We start from the raw sequence: 14,851 nt of genomic DNA, 5'->3' as shown, positions 1-14,851 counted from the left end.
GCATTGCTGATCTCTAGAAGTATATTTTCAGAAGGACATAAAATGGAATTCTTCAGCAGGTTCAGGTTTAAGTGTTTTGCTTTATCACTCAAAACATAGTGTTGATTTTCAGCCATCCCCAAAGGGTGACAAGAAATTGTTAGTAGCGTTTACTTAGTTTTGTGTTCAGTACTAGCTCTGAGGCCTAAAAATACAGTTGTGAAATACATAACTGGGTTTATGTTCTTTCCCTACGTGCTGTAAGAAAAAATAGAGTAAAAATAGTAGACTTCTGCCAAAATAACTGTTTCAAGAACAACACGTGCCTGGAGAATGTTTATAGTGTTTGCATCTCACCATCACATACTGTAAATTTACTCTTTACCAAGGGAAGCAGTTTAAAAAAAAAAAAAAAGTTTCTCAGGCTACATTAACTAGCTAAATTGTTTATTTTAAGTTCATTTGCCCTAATACAAACAGAGCTGTCCAACTACTGAAAAGAGTAATGGGCTAAGAGTTACAGTTCTTTTGAAACTGAAAAAATATGTTTTCAGCCAAAGAAAAGGTTGCTCATCAAATATTAATTTAATCCAAGTCTCAACCTTGATAATGTCAGAAAAGGTTACGCTTACAATGTGCAGGCAGTCTGCAAATCATTGCTACTGCGTTGTTTTGAGATGTGCATTTCTGAAAAGAAGAAATCTACTTGAAGTATCAGGCTTCCTGTCTTCTCAGCCCAGCAGTATCTTAACACTGTCGAGAATTTATTTTAGAACGTGCTTGTGTTCCTTTACGGAAAGCAGTGTTTTGTTTTCACAAAACCATTGTTTGCAACTGAGGTCATTCAGTAACAAGACAATCAAGAGTGAAGCACTAAATCAGTTTGAGCAGAAAAAAATAATAAAAATACTTATAAAAATGATTTCCCATATTTGGTCTCTTTTTTCTTTCAGTAATATCTAGAAACAAATAATAGCCTTTAAGTGCTACCTTTGTCAGTACTAGATAATATTTTCCTATGTATAACACTTCAGTGTATAAGACCATTTAATATTTATAACTGCTTTGTGAAAGGACCTCTGCACAGCTTCATAAAAAAAGTCTTTAGCAGCATCTTTTTGGATACCATGTCCTGCTTCAAAAGGAAAAATGTTCTGAAGAACATTTAGATTTATAGGTTTGTTCAAAAAATAGCAGTTATATTCTACTGTTCAAAATATTCTAGTGCCAGTGTTCCTAATGAGCTCTACTTACTTGGTTTGTCTTTTACAGTATTAAAAATAAAGCATTTTTCTTTTAATGCTTTCAGTATATGTGATTATTTCTTGTTCTTTTTTATTGATACAGGTAAAAATCCTTAAAAAAAAAAAAAAAAAAGGCAGGTTCTGTATTCTGAAAAGCTTGTTTGTACAATGCCTGACATGCTATGTTAAAGACAAAATTTAAATCATCATGAAAAGTTGAAAAGGTCTGAAAACTATTTGAAATTTATCTTACACAATATTGTAAATATTACCAGAAGAAAATACCTAACACTTAGGTGCCATTCAAAACAATAGCAGCTAGTATTGCAAATTACTGAGCAAGAACAGTCAATAATACTTCGTCTAATACAGTTTATTACAGAATTGGTGGTCACGACGCAAAATGAAGAGGAGAGGACAATCAATGGAGCATAAAATTTCTCTACCTCAGTGGGAGAAAGATTGGAATTTGCAGCCTATGAATCTCCATGGCTTAATGGATGAATACTTGGAGATGGGTAAGCAAACTTATAGAGATGTCAGGGTTGTTGTTGTTGTTTTTTAATGAGAAGGGGCTGGGCAAGTGGGAGGAGAATGTTTTACGTTAAAAGAACTTCTTGCACATCCAATTTCTAACCACAGAAATGCTTATCTAGTTTTACAGTTTGGCTTCACCACTATCTTTGTTGCTGCCTTCCCACTGGCACCTCTCCTGGCATTGCTGAACAATATCATAGAAATAAGGTTAGATGCATATAAGTTTGTCACTCAGTGGAGAAGACCTATGCCTGCAAGAGCAACAGATATAGGTGAGAGAACCTAAGTATCACTGTCTGGTACCATCTCTCTTTGTTTTCGTCTTTGATGTCACTTGAACTGGCATGTAACCTACAGATATCAAGGATGACTGTCCTGTTAAGCAACAAAAACATACTCAACTGCTTAGCTAAAAGGACTTTTCAGATTTTCTTTCCATTTCCGATAAGGGATTGTAACAGTTAAAATTTTGAAAACAGGCCATTTGTTCAGATGCTTAAATGGTATTGCTTAAATGGCCCTTGCATTAGACTTCTGATTTCTGAAACTCCAGATCCAAGGTGCTCTCCAAAATCAATTGAATTTTAAAATGAAATATAAGAATTAAATTCAATTTTTTTTCACAATGGAATTAAATAAAAATACAGAAGTGTCTTTCCAAAGTCTTGTACTTGGCCTTTATTGCGTTCATTGCTTAGATATTTCTTCTCAATAGGGTGTGCCAGACTTCACAGAATCACAGAATCATCTAGGCTGGAAGAGACCTCCAAGATCACCTAGTCCAACCTCTGACTTAACACTTACAAGTCCTCCACTAAACCATTTCACTAAGCTCAACATCTAAACGTCTTTTAAAGACCTCCAGGGATGGTGACTCAACCACTTCCCTGGGCAGCCCTTTCCAATGCCTAACAACCCTTTCAGTAAAGAAGTTCTTCCTAACATCCAACCTAAACCTCCCCTGGCGCAACTTTAGCCCATTCCCCCTCGTCCTGTCACCAGGCACGTGGGAGAATAGACCAACCCCCACCTCGCTACAGCCTCCTTTAAGGTACCTGTAGAGTGCGATAAGGTCACCCCTGAACCTCCTCTTCTCCAGGCTGAACAACCCCAGCTCCCTCAGCCACTCCTCGTAAGACTTGTTCTCCAGACCCCTCACCAGCCTCGTCGCCCTTCTCTGGACACACTCGAGCACCTCGATGTCCTTCTTGTAGCGAGGGGCCCAAAACTGGACACAGTACTCGGTGTGCGGCCTCATCAGAGCCAAGTACAGGGGGACAATCACTTCCCTAGACCTGCTGGCCACACTGTTTCTTATGCAAGCCAGGATGCTGTTGGCCTTCTTGGCCACCTGAGCACACTGCTGGCTCATATTCAGCTGCCTATCAACCAGTATTCCTAGGTCCTTCTCTGCCAGGCACTTCATTCGGGTGTAGCCTGTCATGGCAAGAATGTGAGGACGTGGCTTAATCTTGACTGTTTTTTCTGACTCAATGTTTCTTTTTCAAGAAGCAAGGAAAAGTATGTGACAAATAATATCACCAGTATGACTTTTTGTGACTCAATATCACTATTAAAAACTAATGGCTTTGTTATTTATCTTGTTTCTAGGTATCTGGTATGGGATTCTTGAAGGAATTGGAGTTCTGGCTGTCATCACTAATGCCTTTGTTATTGCCATTACTTCCGACTACATTCCACGTTTTGTCTATGCATACAAATATGGTCCCTGTACAGATCAAGGATACAGACAAGAAAAGTAATGAAGATTTTTTTTAAATATACATGCATATTTCAGTGGAAGCACACTTGTTCTACTGTCTTTCTGTGTTAACATACTTCATCAGTAATATTTCATCCTTTACATCTTTACAAACCTTTTCAGGTGTTTGGTGCAAGTAACTTAGCCATTCCAGAGAGTTTGCTGACTAGCTCCACAGTTATATCAGCAGAAAATCCTTGCTTCTCTTCTAAATGCATACTACATAATTCAGTATACATTGCCCACAGTTTTCAGGCACTTCCTAGATGAATTGTTCTTTTCCGCCATGGTTTTGTTCCGTGTTCTCCCACTAATTTCCCACACACACATCTATGTTCCCAAACACTCTTGTATCCTAACGTTCTCTGTCTATTTCTCTCCAGAAATACTTTCTGCCAAGGTCCGGAAAGATTGGCCTTGACATTCTTTGGACTAGTTCCTTATATAATGCTTCTTGGCCTCAAGCAAAGTATCTTTCCTATTTTGCATAACCAGGCCGGTTTCCTAAACTTCTCTCCAGATACTTACTAACGTCTCTGAGTTTGAAGGAGGTGTTCCTTGAACATTAACCAGTTTTCTCGGGCCACTGTTTCATGATCACTGCAGCCTAGGCTGCCTTTAAGTTTCACAATCCCCACCAGCTCCTCCTTGTTGGTGAGAATAAGATCCAGCAGAGCACCTCTCCTCATTGGCTTCTCTTTAATGAGGACTGCCTGTTTAATAGAGAACTGTGTAATCCTATTTACTCTTTTTCTTGTTGTGATTGGAAGTCCTTAGGGCTCAGTACAGCAAACCTCAGGGGATATAACAGATACCTTGTCTTTTTAAATGTTCTTTGCCTTTCAGGAGCCCCTTCTTTACATTACAGGACACACTTTCAGTAGGACAGGATGGCTTAGGTGTCTGGTTTTCCAGGGACATGAAAAAATTACACTCCTGCAGTGATAATTCAGTGTACTTAAGTGATTTCTGACATTAACACCAAAAAATTGTTACCTCCAAATGTCTATTTGGTATATATACACTGTTCTCTCTACTGTTCTTTGATTTGGTTCATAAAACCTGTCTTTTTTTAGTATATGTTGCATGACTAGCGGCAGATTATGCAAGGATATGAAATTATTCTATTCTCTTTCTCCGTATCCATCTTTGTAAGTTCAGTATTTTTAAGAGGCAACAGTGAAGAACGCTGTTTGTAGCAAAATGATTTGTTTTATAGCTGCTAGTAGATAAGTCAAAAAAACAAGAAGTGCTCAAAACATTTTTTAAAATTGTGTTATCCCTGAAACAGAAGTTACTTGATTTCTTCCAATAACACTTGGCCTCTATGTATAAAATTTTAGAATTGCTTTTGTCTTAATAAGCAAATAAAACAGTATGTTCACGGTATGCGATGGCAGAATACGCTTACATACAGAATTTATGCTATATAACCACTTTATAAAGAAAATCCTGATGCTATGTCTTTTTCTTTCAGATGCTTAAAAGGATATGTCAACAGCAGCTTATCAGTATTTGATTTGAGTGAACTTGGAATGGGATACTCAGGATACTGCCGGTATATTGAGATGCTCCCCCTGCTGTAATGTAGACACAGACATTATTATAGGCATTAAATGGAAAGTCGGTGATTAAATTACTGGCAGAAGAGTTTAATTTTTGCCTGTAAAAGTATTGAAGTTCAAGTTTGTTCAACAGGGAAATCTCAGATGCTAAAGCTGTGTTGCAGGATGCAATGCTAAGATGCTGGAAACCCATGTTCTATTCGTAGCTTTTCCAGGACTCCAGTAAGCCATGTGTTACAGGCCTGTATGAATTATTTCATTTGGGAGTTTCCCCAGCTGTAAATAAGGCTAAAAAGTCTTGTTTCATTTTGGTTCAGCACTCTGAGGTCTATTAATTAAAATATGCAAGTAAAATCTTTGTTTTGCGTGTAACCCAGCCCAAACAGTTATGCAAGATGAATACGAGAAATTCAGCATAAAGATTAAATATGACAATGCATAATTTTACTGCTTCAGGTTTCGGATTTAGTTTTATAGTGAGAGTTATCTTGGATTCGCTAAGCTCTACAGTCATGCTATGTTTATACAAGACTTGTCTTGAGAATCTCAACTGCTTATAAGAAAAGATGAGAATCAATTTAGAGCCAGTGAATTTGAACTTGATACTCCAAGGTGTCAGCTGTGTAACAAGAAAAGGAAATGTTTGCTATGGCTTTTTGGAACCAAACAGTACCATCTTATAAGCAGCTGTATTTAATACCTGTATTATAGACTACTACTTTTCATTGAATTACTCTTGAAGTATGCTTTCAATTCAAGTTCTGTCCTTTTAGGCAGCTCTGGGACAAGCTTGAGAGCTCTTCATCATGTTCTGGGTTTTGAGCACAGACTAACTTAATGAGTTTTTCTTTGTCTTACAGGTATAGAGATTACAGAGCCCCACCATGGAGTTCAACTCCATATGAATTCACTTTGCAGTTCTGGCATGTCCTGGCAGCACGGCTGGCCTTCATTATAGTTTTTGAGGTTAGTCGTGGAAAGGAGCAATTCCTTTCTATCTCTTTGAAGTTCAAGTTGATTTTTTATAATAGTCCTGTAAAGGAAGTGTCATTATCATTAGTTGCTTGTTCGTTATAGTTGAAAGAGGAAAAAAAAATCACTCACCCCCATACTGTTGTCAATCAACTGCTTCAAAGTGAATTGACAGAGCATGTGCAGATTTTAGTCCCTTCAAAATCATATTTTCTTAAGTAATCTTATAAATAATGTTGGTTCTCAACAAAACCATTGATGTTTAACTGAAAAATCAGACATTCAACTTCTGTGTACATTAAACTTATTACAAGTTCAAGTGTGTGTCAGAAAAATGATGCGTGATTGTACCCTGATATAAAACTAGAAATGTGTACTAATTTTGAAGAAGGTACGGTATGCTGTGTGGGGAACTGGTTAATTACTTTGACTACAAGTTCTTAACAAAGACTGCTTATATGTAATGGTTGCTATCATTACTCTAACCAGCAGGTCCTGCTGTCTCATATTAATTTTGATCACTACTTATACCCTTAGTTTTACTTTTGTTAAGACTGCAGCATTTTCCCATTCCCGACAGACTATTTACACATGTGTGTGTGAATATATATTATTTTGAGAGAGATTTAAAAAAAAGAGTCACTTTTCAGTCACGAATCGAACCCCTGTTACAGATTTGCCGCTGATTTTTAGGCCCCTAAAATTTGGTTCTAGAAATGAGTATTTACGCATCTTTGAAGCAATTCTTTTCTTTCTTCTTTTCAGCACCTTGTTTTTGGAATCAAGTCTTTCATTGCTTACCTGATTCCAGACATGCCCAAAGACTTGTGCGACAGAATGAGGAGAGAGAAATACTTAGTCCAGGAAATGATGTATGAGGCTGAACTAGAGCATTTGCAGAGAGAAAGAAAAAAGAATGGGAAACAATATCACCATGAATGGCCTTAGTCAATACCATGCTGCAACAGAAACGCTGTTTGGAAGTTGAAGAGTGCAGTTTCAAAATGAAGTCAGTCTGTCATCAGTCTATGAGATTGGCAATGTATATATGTTCCTGCTGGGCTGTACAGTTGCAGGCTTTGGTAGGAAGCGGAAAACAGGTGCTTCCAATGAAGAAAATGAAGAGCGTTATCAGTAACTGGTCTGTGGGGAGCACCAAGTACTGGCACTCAGGAATGTGCAGACGGATTAAAAATTTGGATACTGCTTTTTAAAAAGGCAATGAACATTTGTGCTGTTCATGAAGGTACTAACAGCGTAATGAAAACAAAAAATTGCCTGTAAACTTACACAGTATGGGCATGACAAAAACAAATTACATGATATCCACTACAGCTTCTGATTGCTCAGCTGCATCTGTAATGCCTCTGAAGAAAAAAGCAGTTGTTGCCTTTGTGGCCATAACTTGATATAAATGAGCTTTCAGGCTTACTGTTTTGTCAGGTTTGTCCTAGTCTCTTGTTGAGATTGTGGATGTGGTCCTACCCTAGAAAAGGGGTATATGGCTGCTTAATATATACTATGCAGTTTAAGATTTGCACATCAGTGTCATTAATTTATCCTTCTAGTTGAAAACCAAAAAATCTAAATTCAAAGAGAAAGCAGCACTAAGAGAACACATTGCATTGCCCACACTGCAGCTGTATTTGAAAATGACATGGCTGTGAGTTGTCTTTCCACTTTTATGTGCAGAAAGGCCACCTCCACACACATCCAGGATGAAAGAACTGTCATTTCCATGCTCTGATGTATCATGCAGATGTCCAACTGTGTTACTGTTCTCTTTGAACTGTCTGAGCAGTGATTCCATGACTTCACAGAATGCTAACTTGAAATATTCTAATACAGTGCAAATGACTTTGTTCTGAATATAAAATTAACTATTTATAGTATGCAAGCTTATGCAGATATATATCAGACATACCGTATAACATTTTGACTTGCTTGTTCAGGGAAGGAGAAGCAGAGCACCTTATAACAATGCTCTTCTTATTGTAATAGTAAATGTTCCAGTAATGTGCACTTCTTTTATTGGGCTAAATAAGTCAAAGCATGGGAATTAGATGCAGGCAGATATCTATACAGATTGTATATAAAAGCACACACACACAGTGGTTACTTTTAGATTTTTTATTATTATTTGTATGCCTTCTTACAGTTTTGGGGGCCTTTTTGGATAAAATCACTCTAAAAAGTAGATGTTCATATATAAAGAATCAAATTTCATTTTTTATGTGCATACAGTATGGGGTAGTGTTGCTTATGGTCAGTCACATTTTGATGATGGAACTGTATTAACGTTTCATAATTTGGGAATAGATAAGCACTTAATTTAAAAAATCAAAACAAGCGGGCAGTGTTCACTTGCAGAGAAGGGAGTGGGGAAACCAAGTTACAGTCATTCTGTTTATCTTCTGCAATTTTAATAATCGTTCTTTATACTGGGTGAGAAAAAATAAAAGAGCCAACAAAAGCACATGAACTATAAAGGCTGCAAGTTTTAGCATTATTTTAGGGATAAAGCTGCAATGAAATCACTGCTGACAGATATGAAAAGACATGAAATTTTACTTGTTAAAATAACATATTGAGCCAAAAAGTATGATTCCAGTACTCACTTGCATATATTAGAACAATCACTTTTTTTTTTGTATTATGCTATATAAAAATGATTTTTAAGAGTCAAGAGCCCATCAATGTAGATGAGTAATATCTGCCAGTGGACCTAGCATCATACCTTAAGTTCTTTACTCATTTCACCGTATTCATGAAATTCTGTGGTTAATTCCAGCTCTCTGTGACCAGACAAGGCAACTATAGGAATATCTGCACTATTACAAAAAGGAGGAAGGAGATTGGAAGGTATGATCAAATCAGATGTATTAGCCATTAGATCTATGATAATGGGCTGATGGAACTCAGCTTTCCATATTTTGGAAGGGCTGGGTTTTTTCCTTCATATTTTGGGTTGAACGCTAAGTTCCTCAGGAGTCCTTATCAGAAATATCAGCCCTCTCCTCAGTGCTCATAGGTTCTTGCTATTTAAGTTAATTTATTCTCTCACTGTTTCATACTGTGGAGTATCAAGCACCACTTGACAGGATTAACCATGTGTCCCAGGTCCCATTTTTGTGCCAGGTAGTGATAATACTTCAGTTCTTCAGAAGGTCACAGATGAGCTCTCTTTTTAATGTTTTCTCTAAAAACAAAATGCCTTGGCTGGCCCAAGGTATAAAGATTTAGGATAAAATTTGGCAAAAATCGGAAATATTGATTATTTTATACTTTCTCATTTCTGATGTCGATATTGCCACATGTGAAAATATACTTAGGCAAATTGCAACTGAATTTCCAAGTGCATATGAAAGAAAGATGTTTTGTATTTGAGTATGATTTTGGATTTAAATATATATATATTCTTAATGATTTTCAGCACTGGTGTACAGAAATATATCAAAGGCAAGTATGTAGATCTGACATAGTGCAGATTATGCACTGGAAAAGCACAAGAAATTTTGGAGAAACACTGTGTGTGTTCCTTTGTTTCTGAAGGACATGAACAATGTCTGAAGTTTTGCCACTAGTAGCCATTTGCTTAAGCTGAGAACTTTTTGCTAGACTTCGTTTAGTATGCTGTTTGCATAGACTGCACGTCATTTTACTAAAGTATAAGGCACACACTGTCCTCAGGAATAATGTATTTTATGAATGGTGAATGATCTTTTCATATTCTAAGTATTGTCTTTCCAAAAAAATGACCAGTATGAATAGACTGTGCATGCAAGCTGCATTTGTGAAATCTGACAAAGCTTTAGAACTTCAATTTGTGCAAAAATGCTTTAGATCTAATCTGACAATTTTGCTCTATGCATGCGCCCTTACAGAGACTGCATGAGCAACTAGATATTTTTAAATACAAAGAATTAGTCCAAAATGTCTTAATGATTCCTAACCGAAATCAGTGTTTTGATTCAGACAAAAGAAATTTTCATTTCAGAAATGGCAAAAAAATCCACATACATTATACACGTTTCTATTTACTTCTCATTCTAAATTTGTGCCCAATGTGTGGGATCTGAATTTTGGTTAGTAAAAATGAAAAAAAAAAAAGTGTGGAATTTGAATGCATACAAAGATTCTGTTTCACTGGCCTTCCTAATGAGAAGTTCCTTCTTAGGGCTCAGCGTCCCTCTCCATAGCGAGGGATTCATCCACTGCTCAGTATTCACAGCTGAGTGCCAGCAAGGTTGCCTGTAGTTTGAGCAAAGGCTCTCTGTTTGTTATGCTGTCATCTAATTTCCTTACCAAAAAGACAATGCAATGATTGGGTGTCCTGATAGAGTGCTAATATTTGGAAACAAAGCAGACTACACAATGGCTTTTTTTTTTTTATCTTTCCAATCCACTTTATATTTAAGGATTTATAGAGGAAATTTAGCTGAACTTTTAAGCTGATATTGATGATGACAAGGCTAAAATTTCGAGTGTGATGATGGACGATAAGTGGTTTGTGGGTTTGATTTTTTTGTTTGTTTCTTTAGAAGTACATATCTTCAGACCTACAAAGCAGACACATCAGCTATGCCCTTTTCTGACAGCAACTAGTCTTGAATTATGTTCTGAGGATCTCATTTAAGCTCCATAGTGATCTAAAGAAAACTCAAAAGAAAAAAGTCTAGAGGGTCTAGTTGGAAGTAGGTTAATAGGTACTTACCTTAATGCATCAATTCATTCATTTCCTGAGGTTTTCTTCATCAAAAGTTGTACAGGAGGAAAAATGTTCTGGGAAACACAGCTTTAGGGTGAGTGTTAATAAGGGGAAAGGTTAAAATTAGAGATTTTTTTTTCTAACCTTATTAAGATGACCAGTCTAATATAAGTAGTACACATCTGCAGTTTCCTTCACAGCTGTTTCTGCTTCAAACTCCAAATGCAAGTGCTGCCAGAGAGAACTGCTGGAGCTATGGAGTCTGGTGACACTACTTCTGAGGTCCCATGTGACATCATGGGGCTTATTAATCTTTGAGTTTGTACAGAGGCAAATTAGTATGTCCTTATTTAGAAGCTATTTAGAAGCATCATACAATTTTGATTGACTGAAAATGATCCTTGTCCATAAGAAGGAAACAAAATGAGCTGTTCTCACATAGTTAACTTGAATGCATTACAAATTTTTTATTGGAACTATTACAAACTAGATTTTTATATACACTGAGCAATGGTTAAGTAAACTCACTTTGTACAAACAGCTAAATATGAAGGCAGTAAAGTTAATGGAAAATCAATCATATTTTCTAGTGAGTGTTGCATATTGGAGAAGAAACTCCCCCAAAAAATAGATAATTTTGGAAAAATAACAATCCATGTACCAGTGATCACTTACAATTACAGTAGTACCTCCAGAAGCATTTTATTTTTTGTAATCCTCATGAACCACTGCTAACATTGGTTACTGGGGGTAAAGATTGAACCGAATCTAAAAGCAACCTTTCGTAATAATGTTTATTCAGTGTTACAGCTGACACAAGAATTCAGAGTTCACCAGTTAGACTTCTGAGAAAGATGAAGTTATTTTGTTAGTTCTAATCTCTAGTTGGACTAAAATGTATGTAGTAACACTTTCTCCAAATGTTTAAGTGACTTGCAAACCTTAATTCCTGTGGCAGAAAATGTAGCAGCTTTAAAAGCTCTCTGTATCTGTTGGTACTCAACCTCCTGCCAGCAGAGCCCACCTCCTGTTAGAGTGACATGGAACCAACCAGCATTTTGAGGCTGGGGATGATCAGAGGAAGCAAAGGTCTCATGTTCGTGGGACCATGTTCATGAGGAAGCAAAGGTCTCATGACCTTTGTCACAAAGTGCTGCTACATCTGTCCCGTCTGCCACTTTCCCAGGCACTGCATTTTGCACTCCTTCTGTCCCTCCTTGCACGCACACGTGCATCCTGAAGACCCTACACAATTCTGGCATTTTTAAATGTAAATGAATAGATGAGTATGGACAATTTTCTCTAATTTTGACCTTGCAACCACATTTACTAAAAATTAGTATTGGCATGATTTTGGCATAGTTGCGATAGCACAATGTTCCCACAGCAGCACAAATTTATAACAGCACAACAAAGAACTCTAGAGAAATCACTTTGCTGCTCCGTGTTATGCAGGAACTTTTTTAATGCGGGACTGGGATATTTTGTTTTATATGGTATATGGTTAATGGTATATTCCCTCCTCGCTGCACTGGAAATTATCTTTTGTCAGTTCTGTTGGCGTGTTCTAACTTCTTGCCGTAACCTCTGTGATGTTAAATGTTCCCTGTAGTTTGCACTCTTATTGACATGAAATAGTTGTTCAGATGCTACTAGATGAGAAATTAGGATTAAACCCAATGCAGTCCAAAGCTAATGAGGTTTTAAACAGTGAGAACATGATGGTTTTTCTGTTAATAATGAAAAAAAAAAAAATCAGATCACCTTTTTATTTTATGTTCTATTTAGATGACTGAGAATTTTGTACTGAAAAATTGACGAAACTGTTGACTCTAATTTTTACCTAGAGTAGTATCACTGAAATTTCAGTTGTTTGAAATAATCTCATGTAAAATCTAACTACGTAACATAGTTCAGTCATTTTTACTCTGATAGTCCTGGCTAACTTGCAATATCATGATCGTAAAAGATTTCTTAAAGTGTGTATATATTTGAAATTTATGTAATATTTAAATACAACTTGGTTTCTAAGTAAGAAATTAGAATACAACTTCAACTATTTTTTCTATTCATAAATCCAAACTTTGTAAGTAGTATTTAGAATAAGATTACCACCAAGTGTCTCAGAAAAAGTGACTTTTATGCACTACAAGCTAGAAGTTCCTCTGTCCTCTCAGCTTTCATTTTCTTTTGTGTTTAAGATTACTTTTACAAGCCGGTATGTACCCCAGAACTAAAAGAATTCACTAAGGAAAAAGCTGTCGATCTGATTAACTATTGTAAGACACTTTTGGCATAAATTTGTCTTTGAGATGCTGTTTACTTTATCAAGGTTTACATGTACAAATGCAACTACTTTCTGTATCATACACATTTGAATATTGCATTTTTCAGTAATAAACTTGGATATCTTTGAAGGAGACTGAGCTTCATTATTAAAAGTACTCAAAGTTATGAAAAAATATACAGTCTAATAGTGAGCGTTCATATGCCTTCAAGTCATATGTTGTAAGGAAGTAATTTTAGGATTAAACTTGAGTCAGACACTTGTTAAACATTTAACAAATACTGTGGTCTCAGGGTACCTTTAGACTCGCTTTTCAAATTTTCAGTCACTTATGGTCTACTGCTTTCACTAATGACTAATAATTTCTTAAATTTAAGCTCCTGTTTGAATAGACATGTTTCTGGTTTCTTAATCTCTTTTTCTTTCCCACTCAGCTGCGCAGGATAGCTCTACTCTGTAAAGATCAATGGCTCAGGACATATAACAAGCAAGAAGATAAGACAGCTTTAATCAACACTGAATATTTAATCAGAATGGTAATTTTTTCTGAATTCCAATTTAGCCTTAAATCTTAGTAAAAGACTGAATATTGAACTACTGATTAACAATTTTAGCCATCAAATATCAGGCCACATGCTGAACTTAGCAAAAACCTGTGGAATGTCTGACCCCTTTACAAATACAAAACACATTTGGGCTCAATGTGCAGCTTTAGTTGAAACAAACCTAGTCCAGAAATACAGCATTAAAGATAGATTCTTCAGCATATTTCTGCAAAGGCATTCTGAGAGAATGCAGTTCTCACTTCTTTTTTTTCACATTAAGTAGGCAAATAGAATTTATTTATTTATTTATTTGTGACAAGGACTTTGGAAGGTACGAAGTCTCTGGCAAATATAATGCAAAGCTGTTGTTAAACGTGTGAAAAAATATTGAAAAATGCAAACCAGGCATTCTTTACATATAGAGTGGAAGAATACTGCAATGAGTAGATACCTCAAGAAATATTCAGAGTGGATTTGGTTGTTTCCACAGTTGGATGTCTCTTACATATCCTCCCACTACCAGTACAGAGGGATTTCTTAATCCACTGTCTAGCTATGTCGCTTGACACTGGTGTTTTGAACAACTTTCACTGACTTACATCCTTAAGCATAACAGATTATATTAAAAGAGCTTAACTGATAATGTGTATGGCCATGAGATATAAAAGTTATAGCAGTAGTGGTCACTAAGTTTCGACCTCTGTCTTGCTAACTGTATCAAGGATAGAAGCAGGAACAGAAAGCATGCCACATGAGACAGCAGGCTGCCAGCTGGATTCAGCTGCAAGCTTTTATGAGATTATAAAAGTGGTGTGAAAGGGATTAACGCAAATATTGACTTAACTCTCGGTTTGTTGACCAAGTGTCTCCCACAAGCAAGACAGTGTCACTTAGAAACTGTTATTTTTGTCTTCTAATTGAGTATTCTGGGACTGTTCCCAGAGGTAGGGCATGAATACAGACAGGGGATGTAATTTGGAGGACCAGGTAGGACTATATCTTCATCATAAAGGTGGTCCCTGATTAAACAAAAACAAGAACTGACTTCTTCAAAGAAACATGAGCTAAGTATCAGCAGAGTCTGTAACTGGCTGAATTGACTTTGATATTTTCCGTCTTTTTCATTTAATGGTGGATTTGAAAAAAAAAAGTTCATCCATAAATTTATCGAGGTAAGAGGTAGTCTGTTGAGTTTGATTTACAACCTAGTGGACTAGGTACATTCTTGCAAGACATTCTACTGCAGAAATTA

General features: G+C 36.4%; 1 protein-coding gene across 20 annotated transcripts in view; it reads left to right on the top strand.

The window, feature by feature from the left end:
* Positions 1-13,184, top strand: part of ANO3 (anoctamin 3) — a 262,481-nt gene extending 249,297 nt beyond the window's left edge. For all 20 annotated transcript variants that reach the window (XM_083838227.1, XM_083838211.1, XM_083838225.1 and 17 more), the window contains 6 exons: positions 1,596-1,741; positions 1,880-2,032; positions 3,372-3,519; positions 5,000-5,080; positions 5,948-6,053; positions 6,825-13,184. In XM_083838227.1, the coding sequence (XP_083694353.1) occupies positions 1,596-1,741; positions 1,880-2,032; positions 3,372-3,519; positions 5,000-5,080; positions 5,948-6,053; positions 6,825-7,007 (817 nt within the window). In that variant the 3' untranslated portion in view covers positions 7,008-13,184. The remainder of the gene's footprint in view (positions 1-1,595; positions 1,742-1,879; positions 2,033-3,371; positions 3,520-4,999; positions 5,081-5,947; positions 6,054-6,824) is intronic.
* The last annotated feature ends 1,667 nt before the right edge of the window (positions 13,185-14,851 follow it).

This window comes from Anser anser (assembly GCF_964211835.1).
Source record: "Anser anser genome assembly, chromosome: 5".
NCBI classification, from domain to species: Eukaryota; Metazoa; Chordata; class Aves; order Anseriformes; family Anatidae; genus Anser; species Anser anser.
Note: the sequence above shows the minus strand (reverse complement) of the source record. Positions and strands in the feature narration are given on the sequence as shown.